Source organism: Delphinus delphis, chromosome 7 (genome assembly GCF_949987515.2).
Source record: "Delphinus delphis chromosome 7, mDelDel1.2, whole genome shotgun sequence".
NCBI classification, from domain to species: domain Eukaryota; kingdom Metazoa; phylum Chordata; class Mammalia; order Artiodactyla; family Delphinidae; genus Delphinus; species Delphinus delphis.
Window position 1 is genome coordinate 102,396,877 of NC_082689.1, and position 27,041 is coordinate 102,423,917.

Consider the following 27,041-nt stretch of genomic DNA (forward strand, 5'->3'; position numbering starts at 1 on the left):
GGAGTCCTGATTTTCTTTGGGCGTTGGGTGGAGATGCCTTCATCTCAGAGAAGAGAGTCTAGCCTTGTTCCAGGGACGAAGCTTCAGTCCCAACTTTAGGTAATATGACGTATCAAGGAGTCTTCTAGAGGCCTTCTGGAAAATATTTTTCTCTCATTTAAGATGGAGGTATATGAGGAGAAACTCTCTGCCCTGTGCCAACTCATGCTTCCTAACTATGAATTTGTCATCTCAGGTTTGATCCTCAACGCTATTACAGCCATCTTGCAACCACGAGACAAAAGTGAAGCAAATCACAGAGCTGTTAATTCTGAGACCTGCTAACACTAAGCTGCTTAACTAATGGTAGCAAAAAGCTACTCCCTGACTTCTAAGATCTGAGTTCATGTCACAGTCCTACAGGATTTGGGCCTGAAAGGATATCTAACAAATATACATCTTGTTTTATTCTTGTTCCAGGGAAATACCTTCTGGATCGTATCTCCATCCATCTCCCTCAGGATTCTCCTCTATCATTGTTTCCTTCCTCTCTTCTATATATTTTTAACCTTTCTTTCCTATTGGCTTCTTCTTATGACATGCTCAAATCTCTGCCACCTTGAAAAACAACATCATTCCCAAAACTATTCCCAATCCCATCCCCTTCCAGGTACTTCCCTATCTTTCATCTTAACCGTCATAGTGAGTTCTTGGTGAGTTTTTTCTACACTTGCTGTCTCTTCCTCCCCAAATCCCACCTGCCTCTCAACACTGGCAATCTGGATTCCCCTGGAACTTGCCCAAGTCACCAAGACTCCCACTGCCCTATCCAATAAATACTTCTCAAATCTTATCTCATCCTGACAACACCCTCTCCTTCCTTGGCTTCTGTAACACTGTGTTCTCTGTGGGGTTTCCTCCCACCACTCCAGCTGACTTTCAGTCTCTTGTATTGAGTCCCTTTCTTCTGCCCACATCTTAGAGGGTTCTCTGCCAGCTCTCCTGTCTTCCCCTTTGCTCCTAGTCTCTGGAAAATCTCATCGAAAGCCCAGCAGTGGTTTATCATCCATATACTCCCAAACTTCTGTCTCTAGTCCAGAACTTTCCTGATTTGAAATCCACGTATTAAGTTGCTCTTGCCCAACTCCACTTCGATATCACCCAAGAACCTCAACCTTGACATACTCCAAGTTAATTTCGATGTCTTTCCTCAAAACCTCAGATCAGTCAATGGTGGAACATTTTTTCCTAGATGCGTAAGCCTGGGAACCACTGTTGACTTCTTCCTTTCCTCATCTTTACTCCAATGTTTCACAAATGCTATGAGTCGTATTCTCTAAACATCTTTCTGTTTTCTCTGGTCCCCTATAATGTCTCCATTAACTAAGTTCTTACAGCTCTTTCCTAGCTTATCTCCCTGTATCTATCTTGCCCTGCCACAGCTCATTTTGCTTTCTAAAATGCAAATCTGATGATGTGTGTCACTCTCTTGCTTAAAATTCTACATTGGCTCATATGGTATGATCCAAGCTCACTACTGTGATTTATGAAGCTCTGTTGTCTGGTCACTTCTTCCCTTGCACTCTCTGAGACAGTGTAAGCATGAGCCTCAACCTTCTCCTAGACTCTTCCACTACCACTCCCTCTGCCCCGCCCCACCCCAGCCTGGACGACCACTTGTCTCTGGAAGCTGAGATGTCACCTGCTTTTCACAAGTCCTCCTCACTCACCTGTCTGGATTAGAAGCCACTCCCATGTCTCATGTCTCCTTCCCACCTTGGAGCAAATAACTCACTGAATTCAAGTCCTTTCTTTGTGTATCTGTATCCGTGGTAAACTGTAAGCTACATGAGGGCAGGCCTTGTGTCTAACTTATTCACCATTCGTAGATGCTCACTGAATATTTGTGGAGTGACAAGAAAGACAGGATGAATGAGCAGTTATGGAAGTGTCAAGTGTCCTCCATCATACCACACAGATGACATATCCCTCTGCCAGTGGCCAACCCCCTTCCTCCTTTTCCATGTCTCTCTTCTGTGTCCCACTTTCAACCCATCACCTTCTAAAGTCCACATGCATTTTCTGCCCACCTGCACTTATGCAATCTTTTCAAGTTTCATTTAATGCTTAGGACAATTGTGAGGCAGCATTATTACTTTTGTTGTAGAGATAAAGTTCAGAGAGGTAAGTAAACTTCCAGAGGTCACACAGCTGAGGAGAAGCAAAGCCAGGATTCAAATGTTTGTCCTTTAAGCCCTGTGTTTCTCCAGCCACAATAATGAATGTTTTATTAGAGGTGTTTTGTTTACAGTATTGTTTAGCTGTTTGTGTGAATTCATTGTATATCGCTACCTAGAGAGTTGAGACAATGGAACCGGTCTTTTCTTAACTAGTATGGTCTCAGGAAATGCTTGTTGGTAAGTTAACTGACAATTTCAACTTAAAGGAGCCTGCAAATTCTGGGCAGAGGGTTAGGAAAAAGGGGTGTTCTTTAGGGTTGATTTCAAGACTCCACCTGGTTTCCTGAAGTTTGCATGGCCTAGAAAGTTAGCATCCAGGTTTATGTTTCTGCAGCTTGGTCATGATTGGGTTCTTTGTTAACAGAGCTCCAGGGCTGCTAAACACAGCAAGTGGTAGCCCTGTCAGCACCCAGGGGCTCCTGGGGGAGTCCGTTTCTAGCATTTGGATTCTACAAGATGCCTTTGAAAAATTTAATACTAACCAATCTGTCATCACTGTTTCTCAAGAAAAAGCCACAGTTGATCCCCCTCTTAGTATTATTCGTTTGTCCTTTTATTTATTCACCAAATATATATATTCAAAAAACAACCACAGGTTTTGCATTATCCACTGGGAACACAGATCACAAACAATTACAATGACTAAAAAAATTCGGGGAGTGGAGTGTTAGGAAAGGCTCTCTGGAGGAAGTAATGATGTAGGGATGAGGAAGATATATGAAAACATTATCCAGGTGTAGTCTGGAAAGCACTGTGGCAGGCACGGGGAGGGGATGCAAGAGAAGCCCAAGTCTTGGTCCCTGCCATTTGGAAACTCAAAATGAAGTTAAATGGGCAAGGCAACCTCGTATGAAATGGTTAAGAAACTCAGACGAGCAGTAGCTATTAAGTATCCAAATGGGTGGGATAGATTTTAAATTCTAAACAATACCTATAAGGTGAGATCACTGGTTTAGGGACCTGGGGAACTGGAGATACTTCAGTTTGATGAAGAGTGGAAGGCTCAGGATGAGAGCCTCACCACCTAAGGCTACCTCCTGGGGAAGTGAGTTCCCCGTCATTGGGGGTATTCAAGCAGGTCCAGAGGGCCACTTATGGATAAGGTTGGGTGGTCAGGGGAGGTGGCAGAATTCATATACATAGGAGAACAGTGTGTTCTGAGATTCAGTTGTTCAAATACCTCTCATGATTTTTGTTATACCTCAACCCCAACCGTGTTATGATTTAGTCACTGTTTTAAAGAGATATATTTTAAAAGAAGGCCAGTGCAGATCAACATTTACAGTGTAAATTATCTCTAACATTTTAACATTTATTAAGCAAAAGAAAGTAATAAGGTGTAAAAGAGTGTGATGGATCCCATCACTTGTGTAAAAAGATATATATGCGTATATATACATATATATATGAATAGGTTTATATATATATTTTTTATTTATCACCTATTGCTAGAAATTTTCAAATTATAAAATAGCTGGTAATGCTGATTGCCTCTGGAATGGGATACTGACAGTTCAGTGCACATATTACCGACTCAAAACAATTGAAAGAATGAGAAATATTTTAAAAACTCAGTATCAGTCATGTGCCCTTTTGTATATTAGAATGTATGCTATATGTCTGCAGAAGGAAGACTTGAGAGGCTAACACCAAGAGGCTGCCTTTCTTTTTTTTTTTTGGCGGTACGCGGGCCTCTCACTGTTGTGGCCTCTCCCGCTGCGGAGCACAGGCTCCGGACGCTCAGGCTCAGCGGCCATGGCTCACGGGCCCAGCCGCTCCGCGGCATGTGGGATCTTCCCGGACCGGGCACGAACCCGCGTCCCCTGCATCGGCAGGCGGACTCTCAACCACTGTGCCACCAGAGAAGCCCCTTGGCTGCCTTTCTTTATTTTTCTATATTTTCCAAAATTAGTCCAGGGGACATATACATGGTTTTTGATTTTAAAATTGTGTTCAGTGACATTATTGGATAATGGAGAATAAAGCAAACAGGTATAAGAGGTAGGAGGAAGTAGTGAGAGCTCCACACAGACTGAGAGTAGAGATGGGAAGAACCATGGCCTCGAGGGACCTTTGTGATCCAAGAGGGAGTTTCAGCCTGGTTGGAAAAGGTTGGACCAGGGATTGGGGTGGCAGTTTCACACGTGGGATCAGAGACTGACCTCCATGTTCTACAGTGAAGGGTTGAGGGGTAGGGAATGGCTTTGGCTCGAGAAGGAGCCCTGGAGGCTGAGAGCAGAGCAGCGCCTGTGGAAAAAGAATGAGGAAGCTGGAGAGCAGGGGGCACGGGGAGGAGTTAAGCCTGAGGCAAGAGGGTGGGACCCCACGCGGACGCCAGGGCCACTGAATTGCACGGTCCCGGGGGCAGCTTTCAGTTTGCGGTTATAGGCACAACCTCAGTAGCTGGACACAGGGTGAGGGCAGGCTTAAGGGGACCCAGAAGTGACAGTTGAGGATGGGCAGTGGGGAGGCAGGGCCTTAGGAAGGGTCCTGCACTGGGGTGAGCTGGGGCCCGATGACGAGGGGACAGGTGGCCAGTCTGGGAAAATCTGGCATGGGGGAGCTTGTGTCCCAACTGCAGAGGTGGCACAAGCTGTCCTCCTGAGGTGGAGTGTGACCTTGGTGCGTCTGCTGGTCAGCAATGGGCAGATGAAGTCGCTGTGTTATCCGCACGTGGTTCAGTCATGCCCGTTCCAGGGGGTGTGGGCATGCCACACTTTAGGAAGTGCTGGCTGGATTGGAGGGGGGCAATGGATGACCTCAGAGGCCATAGAACAACAGGAGGTGTACGATTCTAGGAAACTAAGAAAAGTCCTAGCTGACTTGAGTTGTTGAGGTGGCAGGAGGGCCTGTGGTTTCCGAAGACGGAGAAGACAAGCGGGAAGGAGATCTGTGAAAAGTAGGGCATCTCCTCAGACTTGATTTGTTGGATAAATGCACGATGCCCTGAGAGGAAGGGCCTCGGGCAGCCGAGAGGAAGAGAACATCACCCTTCCCTTTTTCTCGTGGTTGATGGAAGGGGTCCCGCCTCAGCGGGATTTAGTAAAAATCAACTTGGCCTTCCACCCTGATCCAAGCTATTGAAAATTCCGGTTCATGTAAGCCATCTCTCTCAGATGGCCTTACCAGTCTCCTTGGAAATAAACTTAAGGCCTCTCAGAAACCTTAAATCTGAGGCTAGAAGAACATTCTTTCCCACAGTTCTGAAACCTAACACTGTATTCCTTTCTCTGTTTGGGATTCCAGCAGAGATGGCTGCTTCCCTCTCTTTTCAGACGAGGCAACAAGATGACATACTTTCCTTTCTCCTAATTTCCCTTAGAAGAGAATGACATTTGCTTATACAGTTCTATTTTTTTCCTTTTGGTTTTTAATTATAAAAAGCTTCTAGCCGCTGATTTATTATATAGGGAACGAATTGTGTCTTTGAGACCCACTGCACTGTAATTACTTGAGTTAGCACTGCAGATATCTATGCAGGGGCCAGCAGTCAATTTTGACTCAGAATAGATAATACACGGACTGCTATTAAGTTTAATGTAGATTAATGTGAGTTGCTTCCCTTTGCATGTATGTACGCAGGTACCAATAATTAAGATTAATTTCCACTAGACAGAATGGCCTTCACTGTGCACAGTGCCAGAAAATGCTTCTTTAATAGCTGTTAATTGGATATATTTGCTTTGATGGTGAAATCCTGATTAGTCTTGTTACCCCGAAAACTCCCCTCCTTGCTACTCCCACCCCTGCCCACTCTTTAGGAGAAAAAGAGATTGATGATAGCAGAGTCAGAGCTTTGGAGGTGATGAGCTCTTCTGCACCCTTTCCCTCAAACCCACCCCATTCACTCCAGTTCTGAGTGAATCAGCCCTCACTGCTTCTACTGGCTGAAGGCCTACTGTGTGCTAGGTGCTTTATTTACAGGTTCATTCCTAATGACAACAGTGTGAGGTGGAAATGACCCCCTGTTTATACAAATGAGGATCTGGAGGTTGAGCCAAGGTAAGACATTTGCCCAGATCACAAGCTAAAAGTTGGGGAGAGAATAGGGATCCCAGTGGGTTCATTCTCCGAGTAGATACATAAGGATTTTAAAAATGGCCGAGATGGGCCATTATGCTATTGGCACTGTTGTTCTTTTTCTATTTTCTTGTTTCTCTAAAGGTCTTCAAGCCTGAACTGAAGCAACAGCTCCCTCATCTTCTCTGTGTCTCTCTTCACTATCACTCACCCCCTTCCCTGTATGGAATAGTTCAAGGCCAATGAGAAACAAAAGGCAAACCCTCAGTTAGTCAGAAGCACCAGGACAAAGCCCATTCATTTCTTTAATGGGTCTCAAAGGCTGGTTTATGTACGGCAAAGTTGTGAAATGGTAATAGTTCTAGAGAGAAGCTCTACTTCTCCTTAGCACTAATGCCCCTCTCTATCCCCATTCTGCAATGGGAGCTTCCTTCCTTATATTTGCACGTTTTTCTCATTGCACAGGTACTCTTATAAAAAGCAAAGTTCCCTGGCAACAGTAACTCATAACCGGCTTCTACTGGCTAACTTCGGTAGTGAAGGGATTTGGTTAAGGGAACCGTATGAGAAGGAGAAAGGCACCAAGATGAACGTGGCTTTTCTCCACTTTTGCTCCAGGCTGGTGGAGCCTCCAGAATCCCTGAGGTACCAGAGAGAGGAATGATTCGGGGCACCCAGCTTGCTGCTCTCCTGCGGCTCCAGGGAAGGACTCTGCTGCCTGGAAGCGTTGAATCGGAATCTTGCCTCTGCCACGGATGACCCGTGTGACCTTGGTCAGCTTACTCAATGAGCTGATTACTAATTGAGCCTGAGTGTCCTTTCCTTCAATACCACCTGATTTCCGGTTTTTTCTTTTTACCTCAGAGAGGAAATGAGATAATCTGTGCTAAGTATCGCAGTTCACGCAGGAGTGGCATATTCAATGAATATCACTTCCCTTCCCATTTCTAAGGACTGTGGCCCTACTGATGAGTTCAAGGAGAAGCAAATACCTACATGAAAGTTTTCTCCCAGGGAAGCTGAATATACACTGACACCAATGGGCAGAAACAAAAATTCTCTCTAGGTCTCAAATCCTTCCTCACACGGAAGTGAGGAATTTGGCCTCAGTCAGTGGAGTACCACTGGCATTTTGAAGGGGCAATTTCTCATCACTTGGGACTGTCTCATCTGTTAGAGCACATTTAGCATAGCTTGTCCTGCCCACTAATTGCCCACAGCACTCTCAGCCATTGCAACAACTCACTGTCACACTTCTTTTTTTTTTTTTGCGTTACGCGGGGCTCTCACTGCTGTGGCCTCTCCCGTTGCGGAGCACAGGCTCCGGACGCGCAGGCTCAGCGGCCATGGCTCACGGGCCCAGCCGCTCCGTGGCATGTGGGGTCTTCCCGGACCGGGGCACGAACCCGTGTCCCCTGCATCGGCAGGCGGACCCCCAACCACTGCGCCACCAGGGAAGCCCGTTGTCACACTTCTGAGTGCCCCCAGGAGACAGTGTGCTGCCACTCCGGTTGAGGACCCCTGTTGGGTTCCTAGTTCTAATATCGCTCATGGCTCCCTGTAGCCCTTTCCCCAGCATGGGGCACTAGGAGTCAGACTGCCTGCCTGCAAACGGCCTCTAAGATTGAGGCTCTGCTGTGGAGCTGACAGTCCCTTGGCAGGTGCAATCTTCTAGGACTGGTCCAGCCACCGCCTTCCTTTCTCACCACTGGCGGCCGTTATCAGCCTGGCTCCCAAGTCCTCACCTGACACATTCTGGCCAAGGAGTCTTACGGCTGGGAAGAGATGAAATGCCCTGACTTCTCCTTGATACTCTGTCCCCATGTGGCTCCGAGTTGAAAGGAGCGATTTAAGTCTTGTGTCCCACCTATCTTTGGGTCTTAGAGTTTCGTGGGCCCCTTTGAGCAGGAGTTGAAAGTGAAATCAGAAAACAAATATTATTGAAGTTTAGATACCAGGACATGATTTAGGAGACAAGAGATGCTGGATTCAGAGGTCTGCAGACAGACCAAGGACCTGGCAGCAATACTGGCATTTCAAGATGTTAACAGTTGGGGCATGATACATTAGCAAGGAGCGGGACCTGAGTGGGAAGTGCAGGATTAACCACAGTAATGCAAGTAATCATAGAACTGGGAGACCTGGCAGAGCAAAGCACTGGTGGCCTACGTGAGGTCTGCTCTGGCTTGAATGAGCCAGACAGACCCTGAGAGCTCAGCGTGACTTTCTTAGAAATGTGCAGTATAGAATCGTTGAATTTAATTCTGTGATTTTGCTGTGTGTAAATGGTGGGAAGAATTGAGAGACAGTGACATGCCCTGAGGCCCTGGCAGGGACGGTAGCCTGACCACCTGGGGCTTATGCCAATGCCTGCTATCATTGGTGAATGTGGGCAACAGCTGCTGCTTCCACAGCTCCTGAGGCTGGCACTGCTATTAGGGTTGGAGTTTCTTGTGTCCCATTATTAAGGGGCATTGTTCGGACCCACTCCTGCTTTGATTGGGATATTGGAGATGGAAGAATGGATGGATGGAAGGACAGGTAGATGGAGGAAAAGTGGATAGAACGAAGGAAGAAGTGGATGGATGAAACCTGAAGTATAAAATTGAATAGGAGCGTTCTGTGCAGTTCAGGGTTTCGTGCTCAAGAACGGAACTTCAGAGACAGAGAAAACCCGGAGATTGACAAGGACCTAGGAAGATTCATTAAAAGAAAAAGAAAAAAAAATCCCAACCCTTGACTACACTCAGTATGAGCTGGGATGTACTCAGAGCTAACACTGAAAGACACGCATAAAGCCAGGTTTAGCACGGTCACAAACCTCTTGCATTTCAGTCTGATAAACTGCTTCAAGAAGGTCGTTTTAACACAGATTAACAGGAACATTTCTTTTCATTCTATTAAATTATTATATGGAACATGAGGTAGTTATGGATTGGAATTATTACTGGGACTAATGGGTGGGATGTACATGGAGGCAGGTCTAGCAGGAAATTTATCATTAAAAGACTGTCCAGTGATGAGGTAGACTTCCTGGTGACCGTCTGAACTCCTGGTCATTGAAAACAAATTGTCAGGCAGGTGGTGAGAGTGATTCCTGCACTGGGTCAATGGTTGCACCAAAGACCTCTCCGTTCTCATTTTAATTCCTAGGTTTTATGTTTCTAGAATCAAGAAGGACTTAGATAAATTCTTATGTGGCAGATCCCATTATAAGTTCTTACTAGAGGCTGAAATATAGTGTAGTACAAATTTATGGAGTGACATCAAGGAGGAAGGAAGGGAAGAAGAAAGGAATAAAAGGCCGGTAACTAACATATCCTGTGCTGGGACCTCTGCTGGAGCTTACATGGTCTCATTCAATCCCCACGATTACCCTGGGAGGTAGGTGTGATTGGGTGGCACTCTCAGATGAGGAAACAGATGCCTAGAGAGGTGAAGAGACTTATCTGAGGTGACACAGTTAATTAGCAGCACAGATGGGCTTTTTGCCTAGTCTTTCTGAAGCCTAAATCCAAGCTCTCTCTGCCGTGCCAAGTGCCTCCTAAAACTGCACTTGTGGGCTTCCCTGGTGGCGCAGTGGTTGAGAGTCTGCCTGCCGATGCAGGGGACATGGGTTCGTGCCCTGGTCCGGGAGGATCCCACATGCCGCGGAGCGGCTGGGCCCGTGAGCCATGGCCGCTGAGCCTGCGCGTCCGGAGCCTGTGCTCCGCAACGGGAGAGGCCACAGCAGTGAGAGGCCCGCGTACTGCAAAGAAAAAAAAAAAAAAGTGCACTTGCCTGGAAATTCCCCGGGTGATGCTGTCCACATGGCTCTAGCCAGGTGGTCTGGGGTCTGAAGTGATGCGACCTACCTGACCTTCTGCTGTTAGCACCTCGAGGCAGGAGGGCAGAGTGGCTAGTGCACTGAGCAGTTAGAGGTTTTCCCTGCTGCTCAACTGTAAAATAGGTACCACACTCTCTCCCAGTTGTCCCCTCAACAAATATATCACCAAAAAATTATAACTGAGTAACACTCTATTACTTATAATTTTTTGATATCATATTTTGACTTGGAAGTCAAGAAAAAAGCTTCCTGTCCCAGGGCCAGATTTTATCCTTTTTTTTTTTTTTTTTTTTTTTGCGGTACTTGGCCTCTCACTGTTGTGGCCTGTCCCGTTGCGGAGCACAGGCCCCGGACGCGCAGGCTCAGTGGCCATGGCTCACGGGCCCAGCCGCTCCACGGCACGTGGGATCTTCCCGGACCGGGGCACGAACCCGTGTCCCCTGCATCGGCAGGCGGACTCTCAACCACTGCACCACCAGGGAAGCCCCAGATTTTATCCTTTTTGAGACTGTTACTTTATATTAAAAGGAAAGGAAAGAAGGAAAAGTTAAATTATCTCTAAAGTCTTTAAAATTATACACATTTGTCATGCACTATATAATTAAATGTAAAATATATGTGTATATATCTGTACGTATACATATGTATATATACATCTGTTAATATTTAAATCAACGTCTGTTTATCTACACTAGTATCAGCTACAGTGATATAATTATCTAATAATCTAAAAACAGAAAATAGTTTAATATCAACTGTTCGGTTTTAGAGTGCATTATTTAGTGATCCTGCTACAGATTTACTTAAAATAACAATAAAATACAGTTTGTCCACACCCAGCCCTCAAGTGGTTCTTCTCTCGGGTTACATGCTCCACTGGGTGGCAGAGGGGCCCTTGCCAATCACGTGGGTCAAAGGCAGATCGTCACGACTGTAGAAATGAAAGTGTCTGAAATGCAAACTCTGGAAAAGCCATTTCCATTACTTTTAGCCATGCCAGGGAGGGTATGGGGGTTTCCCTCGCCTCTGTAAATCAGCTTCCAGACACCAGCTCCACCCTCCTCCCTCTGTGGTGGGCCCTATTACCAGAGTGCCCACAGGCCAGCGCTCCAGCCAGGAGGGGGTTAAAACCAACATTTGCAGATAAAGAGGTAAACATATTTACATTCCTCTCTTCACACTTTATGCATATGTCATGCAGTGAATAGTTTTAGAGGTCTGTTTGTACTATCTCTCCAGAATTTTTACAGTCTAGAGGACACAAAATCTCTATAAAGTGACTTATTGAAATAGAAGCAGATTGGTAAAAACGTTTCCCTCTTATGAACTGTGAAGAATGATCCTCTAAATGAAATCAGGAAGGAACTGGACAGAATCTTGTTTAATGGTCTGACAAAATGAATCACAATGATTCCAGACATCCATCACTGCTAAAAGGGAACCACAAATGATCTGTGAACCACTATATATTGATTACCCATGTAGTACAAGTGTCGGATTTAATGTTCACACACCATAGAGAGGCGGCAGGGACAGATGGTGCCTTAACTCTTCTTTGATAGATTTTAATGGTGAAATATTGATTTCTATCTGGCCAAGGCCTGCTGTTAGGGGCCAAAGTCATTTGTTGGGTATTGCTGGACACCCAGTCGGCCCGGCGTAATCAATCATTTTTGGCAAGGCAGGTGAAAATTCAGAGGGAAGCACCTTGGAACCCAAACTGGCACGTGATGTGTCTGGATCCAGCCACCTAGAGAAAGAGAGAGAGAGAGAGAGAGAGAGAGAGAGAGAGAGAGAGAGAGGGAGAGGACTCTTGGAGATTGTGCTTGTAAAGAATTATTAATGATAAGACATGTTTACTGAGGAGAGTCGCAGCGAATCAGAGCTGACATGAAATAGTCTGGGAGCCTCGTGGAGAAAATGAGCCTCTAGCTAAGAGGGACTATATTTTATTTAAACATCCTTCTCAGGCTGAGAACTCAGGTAATCTGTTGTGTTACAAGCCACTGGCTGTTCTTGCCATCCAGAGAGATAACACTGAGACGCTAATAGGAACACATCAATCACAATCAGGCTGCAATTCCAGTGGTGTCTCTCCTCCCAGCTCCTCTTTAAGCTCCTTAATAGCGGTGATAACATAGTTCGGGGGCTGCTGAGAGGGGCTCTCCCCTCTGAGGGTCATATTCATAAAGTGAAGAGCTTGCCAAGTCAGCACCCAGGGAAACAGGTCTGTGCTGGGGAATCCCGTGTGAGGAGAGAGGGAAGAGCATGGGCCATCTGGGAGGGTTGGGATCCAACAGGAGAATTTTCTGTTATCTGTGGCCTTGCTGGGTTTTGTGATGTCAATTCTACCTCCTTCCCAAGAAAGGGGTGTGAGCGTGTGTGTTACATGTAATTATTAAGTAACAAGACTCATTTTCTTGGGCAGCTTGTAAAAACGTTTTAAAGGTGATCCCCAAATGGCGAACTCCACATGTTTGGAGTGATGGCAACCTCTTGGGAATCGGTGTGTGACTTCCCAAGAAGAACCCGGGACAGGGTCGTGTGAGGCAGATTGGGGCAGCCGGGGCAGGTCCTCTGAGCCTCTGCAGCTCTGTGCCCATCTGTAGCCTGTCGCCTGCAAGGCCAAGCATCTGTTCGCTGGTTTGACTTTCCCGTAGGCTATGAGCTACAGGAGGTGGCAGTTGTGTCTAATGAATTGTTGTATCATCAGTACTAATATACGATCCTGGGACTCACAAGATATTCAGTATGTGACTACGGCTGAATGCATACATGCAGGTGTTTGTGTTGAAAGGCAGTCAGTCATACTGCTTTAGTCATAATGCTTTGCAAATTTAAGTGTCCATCTAAACGTATGTGTTGTGTGTGCAAATATACACATTCATGAAGGAATGCACAGACCTTAGAAAGGCGTGTAACACATGTTTCATTTATTTGTGTGATTTACTTTCTAGGAGACAGCATAGTGCAAGATGACAGCCTGTACTCTAGGGCCAGACTGCTTGAATTCAAATCCTCGTTCTATGCCACTTACTAGAAGATGGCTTTGGACAAGTTGCTTCAACTACATGTGCCTCAGTTACCTCATCTCTGAAATGGGGATAATAGTACCTATGTTTCAAGGATTCAATGACTTAATAGATGCGAAACATTTATAATATTACCGTGCATACAGTAAGCATAAATGTTTTATATTACATATTTATGTTTAAAGTGTATAATTAGCCATGGCATTACATTCAAAATCTTTATATAAATATGTACATATGCATGGAAATAATCAGCCTTTAGATGGTTGACATTAGGAATCCCAGCCAATAGTTGCCTCACTCTCAGTGATACAACAACACCTGAACTGAGGGCAGGGAGTTTAATTTGGTGGTTGTTTGGAGGAGTGGCAGCTATTTTGATTCATTTGTAAATATGTTGTGGGACTCGAGGGACATTGTTCCAGCTAATGATTAAGAACTCTCCAGACAATAGGGGCTTCTTAGACAATGGGTGAATTTCCAGGATGTCCGGCCCCCTTCCGAGGAGGGAGATAACAAAATGTAAAAAAGGTGTCTGTCAAAGACCAATCAGGCAGCTGGGGACAAGTTCCCTCTCTGGTCCGAGCCTAAGCCGGGACCAATCAGCAGGAGAACACAACCAAATCTATAATTTACATACGGGGAAGTGGGAACCTATAAAACTGACATATTCGCGCCCAAAAGGGTTCCTTCTTCGACCTCCTGCGTGAGGACCAAGGAACCCCGGTGCACCGGCCTTCAATAAACCTCTTGCGTTTTGCATCGACTTCCGACTCTTGTTGTTTCCTGGGCGAGTCGAAACTCCTAGGAGACCGCGCAGGTCTAACATTTGGGGGCTCGTCCGGGATTCCACTCGCCCCGGACCACAAGAACACCGGGAGTTGGAGGTACCAGGTAAGCTCGAGCTTGATTGTCTGTTTGTCCCTTGTTCTTTGTGGGCCATTATCGGAGGAAAGCCGTAAGAATCGGCTTATTATGGAATCTGTATCGGACCTCTGGCTAGGCAGACGTGCTAATAGCCGGCGTCCATGAGCCCTAGGGGACGCCCTAGTGGCTCATCTGGAAGGAGAGGCAAACTCTGTCTCCCCTTCACTCGGTTTCGGCAGTTCCCTTGGTGGTAACTGCCATCTGAAGAAGTTTCGGTTTTGAAGCGAGCTCGCGGTGGCCCATACGTATATGTGTTTCGTGGAGTTTTAACTGTTTCTGTATTGTGGTCTATTCTTCTCTGACGGACGACAATGGGACAAACTATGACGACTCCTCTTTCCCTTACCCTAAGCTATTGGACCGAAGTTCGGGCCAGAGCCCATAATTTTTCGGTAGAGGTAAAGAAAGGAAAGTGGCAGACTTTGTGTGCCTCTGAATGGCCAACATTTCAGATAGGATGGCCCCCCGAAGGATCCTTTTTATTAGACAAGATTAAGCTGCTGAAATCTAAGATATTTAATATAGATCCCCACGGACATCCAGACCAAGTACCATATGTCTTGGTCTGGGAAGATTTAATTCTCTCCCCACCTCCGTGGGTCCGGCCCTTTGTTTCCTCAACAGGTACATCCGCGCATACATCAGCAGCGTCGGAGATATTAGCCTTAAAGAAAAACCCCAACACGGAGAAGCTACCCGACGCCCCGGATCTACCGAAGGCGATTTATCCTGACCCGCAGTCCGATTTGCTTCTTTTGGATTCCCCACCCCCTTATCCTCCGGCCCCGAATCCCCTACCACCTAGAGGACCCCCAGCTCCACTGCCCTCGGCACTGAGGGAACCATCCATGATGGAAGAAGAAAGGGGTCCCTCAGTGGGCACTAGGAGCCGGAGGGCAATCTCCCCGGACTCCACTGCCCTACCTCTTAGAGAATATGGCCCCCCTGATGGCCAAGGGAATAGACCTCTCCAATATTGGCCCTTTTCCTCTGCAGATCTTTATAATTGAAAAATGCATAACCCAACTTTTTCCGAAAATCCACAGGCCCTTACCGCTTTAATAGAATCTCGTTTTCTCCCACCAGCCCACATGGGATGATTGTCAGCAGCTGCTCCAGACTCTCCTAACGACTGAGGAGAGGCAACGGGTTCTTTTGGAAGCCAGAAAAAATGTATTAGGCATCAATGGGCAACCTACCCAGCTGCCTAACGAGATTGATGCTGGTTTCCCACTCGTCAGGCCAAACTGGGATTTCAATGCCCCGAAAGGTAGGGAGCGCCTGAAAATGTATCGCCAGGCTCTGGTGGCAGGTCTCCATGGAGCGGCCAGACGGCCCACTAATTTGGCTAAGGTAAGGGAAGTAACTCAGGGGCCCCAGGAATCGCCAACTGTGTTCCTGGAACGTTTAATGGAAGCCTTTAGACGCTTTACCCCTTATGATCCAACTTCGGAGGGACATAGGGCTACTATAGCAATGGCTTTCATAGATCAAGCGGCCCCTGATATTAAGAAGAAATTACGGAGGCTGGATGGCTTGCAGGGATTTTCGCTTCAAGAGTTAGTAAAAGAGGCAGATAAAGTATATAACAAAAGAGAAACAGAGGAAGAGAAGAAAGAAAGAAAGCAGAAAGAGCAGGAAGCCCGTGAAATAAGACGGGATAAGAGACAGGAGAGGAATTTAAGTAAGATACTGGCCACTGTGGTTGGAGGAAGAAATATAGAGGATAGAAATAGGCAGGAAGGGCGAACGGCAGACAGAAGGCAGCCATTAGACAAGGACCAATGTGCCTACTGTAAAGAAAAAGGACATTGGGCGAGAGAATGCCCTAAGAAAAAGAATGGAGGAAGGCCAACCAAAAACAAAATCTTAACATTGAAAGAAGAAGACTAGGAAAGTCAGGGCTCGAACCCTCTCCCCGAGCCCCGGGCAACTCTTAAAGTGGAGTGGGAACCTGTTCAATTTTTGGTAGATACCGGAGCCCAGCACTCCGTCCTTCTCCACTCAAAAGGTCCTATCTCAGCTAAAAGGTCATGGGTACAAGGAGCCACTGGGAATAAACAATATTCATGGACCACATGAAGGACAGTAGATCTTGGGATTGGACGAGTAACCCATTCATTTTTGATTATTCCGGAATGCCCCTATCCTTTGCTGGGAAGAGATTTACTCTCCAAAGTAGGGGCTCAAATCCACTTTCAGCCAGAAGGTCCCACCATAACTGATAATAAGGGAAGGTTACTTCAAATATTGACTATGAAATTAGAAGATGAATATAAATTATACGAGCAGCCTTCATCCTCACGAGTTAATGTTACTAATTGGGTAACTCGGTTCCCTCAAGCCTGGGCAGAAACTGCCGGAATGGGGATGGCCAAAAATCGGCCCCCGGTGCTAGTGGAACTCAAGGCAACTGCCACCCCAATAACAGTCCGTCAATACCCCATGAGTAGAGAAGCCAAAGACGGTATCCGTCCCCATATACAGAGGCTACTAGACTTGGGCATCTTAATAAGATGTCAATCAGCATGGAACACCCCTCTCCTGCCGGTAAAGAAACCAGGAACAAATGATTATCGGCCGGTGCAGGATCTACGAGAGGTAAACAAACGGGTGGCAGACCTCCACCCCACAGTTCCAAACCCTTACAACCTCCTGAGCACTCTTCCACCTCAACATACGTGGTATACTGTTTTGGACCTTAAAGATGTTTTTTTCTGTTTAAGACTCTCTCCCCTGAGCCAACCCTACTTTGCCTTCGAATGGAAAGATCCAACATCGGGAATGTCTGGTCAGCTGACATGGACACGGCTATCTCAGGGATTTAAGAACTCCCCGACCATCTTTGATGAAGCCCTCCATCAGGATTTGGCATTATATAGAGAATCAAATCCCCAGGTAACATTACTCCAATACGTTGATGATATTTTATTAGCTGCTGAGACCCAAGAAGATTGTATCAAGGGTACTGAAAAACTGTTAACGGAACTTGGAACCCTGGGATATAGAGCCTCAGCCAAGAAAGCACAAATATGCCAACAACAGGTCAGTTACCTGGGGTATCTATTAAAAGGGGGGCAAAGATGGCTCACGGAGAGCAGAAAGGATACGGTGGCCCAAATTCCGGCTCCCAAAAACGCCAGGCAGGTTAGAGAATTTTTGGGGACGGCCGGATTCTGTAGACTATGGATTCCAGGGTTTGCTGAGCTGGCAGCCCCATTGTACCCCCTAACCAAAAACAGCACTCCTTTCGTTTGGGGTGATAAGGAACAACGGGCTTTTGACCAAATCAAACGAGCTTTACTTTCAGCTCCAGCCCTAGGACTGCCAGATGTAACCAAACCTTTTCATTTATATGTGGCCGAAAATAAGGGCATTGCAAAAGGAGTATTGACTCAGAAATTGGGTCCCTGGAATCGCCCAGTTGCTTATTTGTCAAAAAAATTGGACCCTGTGGCATCAGGATGGCCCACCTGTTTAAAGATAATCGCTGCAGTGGCCGTTCTAGTCAAAGATGCTGACAAACTAACTTTAGGACAAAATCTAACGATAACAGCTCCTCATGCCCTGGAAAATGTAGTCCGTCAACCACCGGATAGGTGGCTAACTAATGCCAGGATGACCCATTACCAAACCCTGTTGCTAAACTCAGATCGCATCAAGTTTGCTCCAGCCACAGGACTCAATCCAGCCACCTTGCTACCTGATCCTGACTTGGAAGGCTCCACCATCATACATGATTGTCAGGAAGTACTAGCCGCAGCACACGGCAGTAGGCCAGATCTGATGGACCTGCCCCTCCCTGATGCTGATTTCACCTGGTTCACGGATGGGAGCAATTTCCTGGAGGAAGGTAAGCGTCGAACTGGGGCAGCCGTGGTAGACGGAAAACAAGTCATATGGGCAGCGGCACTACCACAAGGGACCTCAGCCCAACGAGCTGAATTAATTGCCCTGACGAGGGCATTAGAGATGGCAGAGAATAAAAAAGTAAACATCTACACAGACAGTAGATATGCGTTTGCTACCGCTCATATCCACGGTGCCATTTACCAACAGAGAGGGCTACTAACTTCAGGTGGCAAAGAAATTAAAAACAAAGACGAAATCGTGGCTTTGTTGACTGCACTCATGCTTCCTACTAAAGTCAGTATCATCCACTGCCCTGGACATCAAAAAGGAAATACCCCAATAATTAGGGGAAATAATATGGCTGACCAAGTGGCCCGAGAAATAGCATCGGGAGAAGTCATTTTAGGACTGTCACATAAAGTTCCTGAAAAACCAGGCCGCGATGAAGAAATCATCCCGGCCACAACAAAAGGAACTTTGTCCCCTCAGCAAGCAGAATCCATGTTACAACAGATGCACAGATGGACACATTTGGGGACTAAAAAGATGGTAGCCTTGTTACAAAAAGCCGGGTACGAAACCCCTGGAATGACAAAATTAGCTGAACAAATTGTGCAGGAATGCGTCCCATGTCAACAGGTAAATGCTCGCAAAGGGAAACTTGAAACTGGAAAGAGACTCAGGGGGGACCGCCCAGGAACTTACTGGGAAGTGGACTTTACCGAAGTGCGTCCTGGAAGGTACGGTAATAAATACCTTTTAGTTTTTGTAGACACTTTTTCAGGATGGATAGAGGCTTTCCCAACAAAGAAAGAAACAGCTGCTGTAGTAGCCAAGAAGATTTTAGAAGAAATTTTTCCTCGATTTGGAGCATCAAAGGTAATAGGGTCTGATAATGGTCCAGCCTTCGTCGCCCAGGTAAGTCAGGATGTGGCCAGATATTTGGGGACTGATTGGAAATTACATTGTGCCTATAGACCCCAAAGTTTAGGTCAGGTAGAAAGAATGAATAGGACTCTAAAAGAGACCCTAACTAAATTGTCCTTGGAGACTGGCGGTACCGATTGGATGGTGCTCCTTCCTTTGGCCCTATTCCGGGTTAGAAATACACCTTCCCGATACCATCTTACTCCTTTTGAAATATTATATGGTGCCCCGCCTCCCCTCCTCACTTTAGGAAAAGAAATAAAACCTGATTGTCAAAATAACACTGACTTATATGCTAGGCTACTGGGACTCCAATTGGTCCAGAAAGAAATGGTCCCAACTCGCCAAGGCCTACCAACCGGGAACACCGGGAGAAACTCATCCTTTCCAAGTCGGAGACTCCGTATACGTCCATCGGCATCGAACCCAGATGTTGGAACCTCGATGGAAAGGACCATACACCGTCCTCCTCACCACCCCAACGGCCATAAAAGTGGACGGCATCGCTGCCTGGATCCATGCTTCACATGTGAAGGCTGCACCAGCGACGGCATCATCAGGATGGCGGGCCCAAAGAACCGACAACCCGCTCAAACTCAAGCTTCTACGAACCTAAGACTTATAATTTTGGTTTTACTGCCTTTACTGACTGTAAGTGATTTTAGCCCTCACCTCCCCCAACGTTTAACTTGGCAGGTAATTTCTCAGGCTGGAGATGTAACCTGGTCCATTAGTCATACTGCACCCCCCTGGACCTGGTGGCCAGATCTTTTTCCTGATGTTTGTAAATTGGCTATAGGAGCACCTTATTGGGATACAGAAGGTTGAGATTCCATGATTGGAATCAATAGTCACAAGAAAAAGGGGGGAATGTGGGACTCGAGGGACATTGTTCCAGCTAATGATTAAGAACTCTCCAGACAATAGGGGCTTCTTAGACAATGGGTGAATTTCCAGGATGTCCGGCCCCCTTCCGAGGAGGGAGATAACAAAATGTAAAAAAGGTGTCTGTCAAAGACCAATCAGGCAGCTGGGGACAAGTTCCCTCTCTGGTCCGAGCCTAAGCCGGGACCAATCAGCAGGAGAACACAACCAAATCTATAATTTACATACGGGGAAGTGGGAACCTATAAAACTGACATATTCGCGCCCAAAAGGGTTCCTTCTTCGACCTCCTGCGTGAGGACCAAGGAACCCCGGTGCACCGGCCTTCAATAAACCTCTTGCGTTTTGCATCGACTTCCGACTCTTGTTGTTTCCTGGGCGAGTCGAAACTCCTAGGAGACCGCGCAGGTCTAACAATGTATACTCTCAAGCTATCTCATATTGGGGCTTCAAGGAGCCTGTACTTGCCTGAGTATGTTTATCTCCCCAAACCTGTTTGCAGGGGTGAGTGTCTGTAGCTGAACAAGGGTATACGTGGGAGCACACATACAGAGCTCTGCAGAGCAGGATGAGGCCAGCTTTGCGGACTGCCCCGGCTGTGCAGCCTACCCCCAGATGCCAGCGTGCAGGAGGAAGATCCCGCTTAGATTATCTTGCTTACCTAATGATTTTTGCTTCACTGCCTTGCTCGATTGTGTTCACCAGGATGGCAGGCTATTAAAATGTCAAGGCACATTGAATTGTTGTTATCCAGGAGAGAGACCTTTCCAGTCAACCTGTGTTCTGGGGGTTGCATAAACTCCAAGAAGGCGATTGGAGAAAGGCTTTATGGCTTTTTTACATAGATGGGGGTGAGCAGGGAGGTTGGGAGAGGGCCCTGGGAGGAGGAGAGGTGGGACACTAGTCGGCGTTTATGGCAGCTGGAGTGTGTTAATTAAAATGCCAGCTCCTCAAACAGGTATTGGTGGCTCCTTGACTTTGCATTTATGGGTAACCGCAAAAGGGCCTCGCTGTGCCGTGCGATGCTGCTGTGGTTTGAAGAAGGGAGAGGGGCGGTGACTCCCGGTGGAAGGTGGAGTGAGGCTGAGAGGCTGCAGTGCAGCGAATCGGGGTACGAAGAGCAATTTTATACGGTAGAAATACCAAGGAGGTACATCGCCGGTTGGCAAGAAGGGCTAGAGAGAAAAACAAAGGTTTCCTTGGCGCTGCGCCTGTCCCAGCTCTGCGGAGGGCCACGTTCTCTGCACCACGGGAGGTGGTGGGCGTTTGCGGGGGGGGGGGGGGTGACAGTATTGAGCCACCGGCGACAATGATATCCACGCGGCACCTCTGGCCCGGTCTCTCCAAAGCCAGCTGGGACAGTCTGGAGACGGTCTTCTTTTCGTGCCGTCAAGTCTCATTTGGCCAAGGATTTATTTTCCTTCCGGGGGAGAGGGAGAGAAGGGGCAAAGGACGTTCTCATAAAGTATTCAGCGATCAGAGCCGCCGAAAGCTCCAAGCAGACATTCAAACTTGCCTGGATTGACTTTTCCCCTTTGTTCACATCATCTCACAAACATTTGGCTTTACCCGGCCACGTCTGTTTCGTTTTTGTTTCAGAGAGACGGCTTTGTTTTTGCTTGGGTCTGGCTCTGCCCGGCGCTCCATTGGTCCCTCCCCCTCGCCTCGGGCACCATTGGCCGCGCCAGCTCGGTGGCCGCGGGGGACGCGAGGCGCCGTCGCCTTTGTCAGTTTTATCAGCTGGAGTTTTATGTGCGCGCATCTCTGTGCGCGCGCGCGCACACACACACGCACACACACGCCTGCGCTCATTCCCCGCCCACCCACCCCGCCAATTTCCCTGTCTCCATCCCCATAAGTCACACCCACCGTCATTCTCAAATCCTCGCCCTTCCTCTCCAGCCGTGCCCTCCGGAGCTCTCCACTTTAGTTTCTGGTCCCTGGCGCAGCCCATTCTTCTGGCTTAAACCAAATCTCACTCACGTTTCCAGCTTCCCTTCCTGCTGGCTTCTCTCTCACCTGGCTGAACATGTCCAGAGTATCTTTGTAAGGCTACGGTCTGACTCCCCCATCCTTGGGTCCTCCTTCCAGAAGGCGGATGGAGGGCCCCGGGAGTGTCTCTGGCCCACCAGCCCTGCTTTGGTCTGTTTTCCCTAACTCCTCCCTCCCAGCCCACTGTTCCCAGGGCCCAGCCTAACGCTCCCTCGTTCCCCTCCCCAGCGGCTGAGATACCTTTCATGGAATTTCCAGGGCCCCTTTATCAATCCCCTAGCTTTATCATGCTTTATTGAAATATCTGTTTATTTGTTTTGAAGCCCTACAAACTTGGTAGTTCACTCATTCAATCAACAAATATTTGTTGAGTATGTACTCTAAGTATTAACTCCTGTTAAGTATTATTGGGATATAATGGGAAGAAAAACAGACACAGCACCTCCTCTCCTGGCATACGTTTAAAAGGTTCTCTGTGTCAGGCTACCGTGTTCTATTCTGTAACCTGGGACATACAGAGGCTCAATCCATTTGGAATGGATGGATGCAAGGAAGAATACATACTCTCCCTGCCCTCTTAAACAGCTTCACCAGTATTTTCTCTTTGCTGTTTCATTATGCAAAACACAAGCGCACTGTGACAAGCTTGTTAGCAGATCTTACTTTCTCAAACTCCTGTATATCCATGATCCCCCTGGGTCTCTGAAGCCACCCTGTGAGGTGGCTTTGGTCCATTTCTAGCGTTCCATTTTATTAAGGCTCAGTGAGTTCAATGCCGAAGGTCAAATGGCTCACTACTGATGGAGCCCAGCCCAGACTTGAATCCTGGGCCCCTGCACTCCTAGACCAGCGCTCTCTAGATGACACACAGGCCTGCGTGTCTCGTGCCCACCACATGCCTCCCAGCCATAACCCCAGGAAAATGGCAAAAGGGGGAAAAGACTGATCCTTCCTTCCATTTAATTCTCTTTCAGATGCCTCCTGGAATCTCCCTGGCACAAGAGGTATTGCTTAAGAGGGAGGTTGATTTAATGGATGTGAAGATAGGATTTCTTTTCTTAGCTTCTCCTTAGCTCCTATCCTTGCCCCCAGTGATCTTTCCGGAGAATGGCTGGCTCAGCTTTAATTGGATTTTCTGAAAGTCACCAGGAACTTGAGGCTGAGCGCCGTGCCCATCACCAGGGTCAGTTCATTTCCATGATTAATTTAATTAATATAACTAGGTGGTCTCATGTGCCTGGGCTGAGAGGGACAGAGCTCCCCAGATGCTTTCTGGACGCTGCTGATGGCAGCTTTGGTTCCATGCTAGACACCTTAACCTCATCTGCTTGTGGCGTTTGAGGTCCCGGCTGTGTGGCCAGGCCAGAGCTTCTGGGACCCCGGGCTGCTGCTGCCTTGAGCCTATAGCTGCCACGGGGGGAAGGTGAAGAGGGGTACACGGGAGGGACTGCGACCCCAGCCGTGAAGCACAGCTCTGCTTCTCCTATGCTGCCCTGCAGACAGCGTGGGCTCTGTGTATATCAACTGGGGTTACTTGGGGTTCATCTCTGTGAATTCCAAGTTCCTTATCTGTCAAATGGGAATAACAAAGACCACCTTACAAGATTGCCACAAGAATTCAAGGAGACAGTGTCTGTAAAGTGACCATCTCAATGCCTCATACAGAGTGCACCAAACCCCTATGTGTTTCTCTCTGGTGTAAACACACACAAAGGCAGACACATGTATGCACACGCACGGTCACAGGCTTCTGCCTCCCAGCCAGGCTCTTTGTCTATTCACTTCCATCTCACGATTTTCTAATATGGCTTTAATTCCCTTCCTCCTGCGCTCTCTTTCCCACGTCCTCTCTGCATTTAGCTGCGTGTTCTGCCCTTTTCACTAAGTTTTCTCATGTGGGTTCTGCCCGATGACAGGGAGTCGTGTGATCTGGGGTCAGTTCCTTACCTCTTTGGGCAGGTGCCCCTTCTCTCTGGTCAGGGGCAGCTTTCCTGGCCATGTCGTCCTGTTCTGTAGTCATTCACCTCTGTGTCTGTCCCCCATCAGATTCTGGGCCCCTTGAGGCAGGGACTCAGTGAGCGAGCAAATAGGGGAGACTTGGAAAGGGTTGGTGGAAGGAAGGAGAGCAGGAAGGACTCGTTATGATACGAAGTTGGTCTTATGAACGTCACTGGATGTAGGTGGCCACCACTGGCCCCTACACAGCTGGATGCAAATTCAGCTGGATGCCTTCCTCCAGTCAGCGGACGGGCTTGCCCAGTGGAGGGCAGGGCTGGCTTTCAGACCTCATTTCTCTCCTTGGCTCTGGTGCAGGGCACACTGCACAGCGTGTGTGTTATGCTGTAAAAGGAGGCCAGGATGCAGTGCAGGCTGCCCGGGCACTGGTCTGACTCCCTTTGCCTGTTGAAGTCGCCCAGGCTTCTCCTGTTAAAGAAGTCCTTGCCCTTGGCCTGCTCCATGGCCATAGAGCTGCAGTGAGGCATGCATAGCTCCTCTCCAGGGTGACAGTGCCACCTGCACCCCGGTAGACATGCTGTCCTCTGACAGTGGCCTCCACCTTCACAGTAGTGGGAGGAAAGAGTACCTCCTAACCTCATGTCCCTTGAAGGCTACCCTCATTGGACGACCTTTCTGCTTTAATATTATTGTAGAGGATGGCAATCATACGTATAGCTTCTTTTATTAAGTGCCTGGTTAATACTAATTAAAACTAACGCCTAGTTAAAACACTGTGTAATGTTTTTTGCTCCCCACAAAACTCCATGGAGGGGAAAAAGTCTCCCCATTTCACAGATATGGAAGTTAAGGCTCAGAGAAGTAAGAGTGAGTGAAAGACACCTCCTGGCACCCTGTGGTCTGCTGTCCTCCGGGATGGAGCCTGAGCTCTGGGGTCACTGATCTGGGGATTCTCTTTAGTGTTTGGCAGATGTCTGGGTAGGACCTAGCGGTTAGGTGGGAAAGTGCATCTCTGAGTCGGGGGGCAGATATGGTTTGAGGAACAGGCTGGGTTACAGCTTTGTTTAGGCAAGGGCTGGCCCAGATCAAAACCATATGGACACTCCTGTCCTAAAACAGCATCTCTTTTCTTCTTGCCAAAGAAGAAAAAAGAGATTGAAACTTTGAGCTCCCAGGAGGCAGCACACACTTGGAGGTACTTTTCCTAATATAGCTTGTAGGAATATGAAACACTTTTGTCACTTTTTAGAAGCGGGGGAGGCAGAAAAAGGTCATATTTTCATCTCTTCAAGTTTCCAGTAATAAAATGAAATTGCTTTTTTCTTAATCTCCTGCCCTTTCAGTAAGTCTCAATGCTCTCAAGTTACTAATTTTTCCATGATTTCCTGAAATTTCAAGTCGCTTTCCTCTGCTGAGGGCTGGCGTTTGCCATAGCCTCAGGCTGAATCTACCAGCAAGTGACTTTTTAGATAACTTAAAATAAAAATCCATTAAGAATGGCAGCATTGTAGGGACTGGGGTTGGGGGGGCGGTAAGCCTATCTCTACAAATCTACATAGAAAACACAGACAGACCTGAGTTCAAAAGACCGTCCACCCAATTCCTGAATCTCCGTGAGCCTCAGTCTTTGCATCTGTAAAATGGTGGCAACTATAAAGGCATCAAAGGGACACCTTGGGGAGTGAATGAAATGACATGTGTGAAGGAGTGGGACAAGATCTGGCCCACATCGGGCTCTCCTAGATGTTTACCTCTCTCCTTCCCGGTCATTCTCGCCACCTCGATCCCCGATATAGGCTGCTCCCGGGTGACACCTGTTTGATTTAACTCCTTGCAGCTGTTATGGGTTCCATGCCTAATTACTACATTTTCACTTAGATTAGTGAAAATAATCTAGTTCATCTCATAAAAATAATTAGTTCGTCTCATACTCCCCACTACAAGTGGGGTTCCATCAAGGATAAATTTGCTGTGCATCTCTTCTGCTAACTTGGCTATCTTGGGTGTTGCACTGTTTTTGTTTGTTTGTTTGTTTTTTTTGCCAACATTGAGTTTTATTGTTTTGGTTCACTTCTGATAACACAATATGTGTTAGCAGATTTTTAAGATGCTTTATTTTACATGCATTTAATCATTAACAAAGTTGATCATTTGCAGAGCTAAAATATTAAATATAAAGTTGGTCTATACATTTTTTTAACCCCATCGTACTCCATTTTCCCTTTTTATAGCAAATACTTTTTTTTTAACATCTTTATTGGAGTATAATTGCTTTACAATGGTGTGTTAGTTTCTGCAACATAACAAAGTGAATCAGTTATACATAAACATATGAGTGGCATGGACATATATACACTACCAAAGGTAAGGTAGATAGCTGGTGGGAAGCAGCCGCATAGCACAGGGAGATCAGCTTGGTGCTTTGTGACCACCTAGAGGGGTGGGATAGGGAAGGTGGGAGGGAGGGAGCTGCTTTGGTTTAAAGCTGGCAGCTCACAGAGAATGGAGGCTCTGTTACACTTTCTTTGCATCTCATGCCATGTGGCCACTTGACACTTGTCTTTGAACACCTGACCACTGTAAACGTTTGACAGAGGCAGTCTTGCTTAGTGGTTATGAGCATGGAAAGAAGCCTCCGACACTGAACGGGAACCCACGGATGAATCCCTCTGAGCCTCAGTATTCCCGTTGGTTCAATGGGGATAATGGAGACTATCTCCCAGGGTTAGTGTGGGGAAATCACAGATGTGAAGAGTGAGCCCTATGCCTGGTACTGAGTAAATGCCTAATAAACTATAGCTATTATTTTTGTGGTTGTTATTTTTATTCTTAATGCTGTGTGAAATCATCAGCATTATCTATCTGTCTGTCTACCTATCTCTAGTGAAATATCCCTAGTGATTTCCATTATAATTTCTGAGTAAATCATTCTTCACAAAACAATGGCTCCAAGACAGAATAAAAATGTGCCGCAGACACTTCAAGGAGCATTTTCCCCTGTGCAGATTATGAATGAAATACATTTAATTTGCTCACTGCCTCTTTAAAGACTTGTTTAAGGCCAGTCAGCATTTAGAATTTTTACCTGAACTTTGCAAAGCAAATGACACAGTCAAATATATTAATATAAGCAAACATCTTATTAGCCTTGAAAAGTTAGTTTACACACGTAGCAATGATTTGTATTAACAGCAAAGGAGCTATTCTTCCTTCTAGAAATTCTATTAACTGTCCACCTTCATGTGTCAAAGAATTCTTCAGAGAGGTTCTCATCTGTTCATTCTATCATAAATATTTGCTGAGCCACAGAGGATGTGGAGATTAGCAAGATACAGTTGGTCCCTGCCCTCCAAAAAGTCTTGGTCTGGTGGGGACGCCAACCTGGATCAATACACCTATGCTCTG

The 27,041-nt window shown here is 46.9% G+C and overlaps 1 protein-coding gene across 1 annotated transcript; it reads left to right on the forward strand.

Moving 5' to 3' along the window:
* The first annotated feature begins 162 nt into the window (after positions 1 to 162).
* Positions 163 to 19,469, forward strand: LOC132427898 (uncharacterized). The gene is given in 4 exon segments (XM_060015422.1): positions 163 to 235; positions 13,783 to 13,991; positions 15,111 to 18,714; positions 18,717 to 19,469. Coding segments are annotated over 4 exon segments (3,939 nt in total). The 3' UTR covers positions 18,770 to 19,469.
* The last annotated feature ends 7,572 nt before the right edge of the window (positions 19,470 to 27,041 follow it).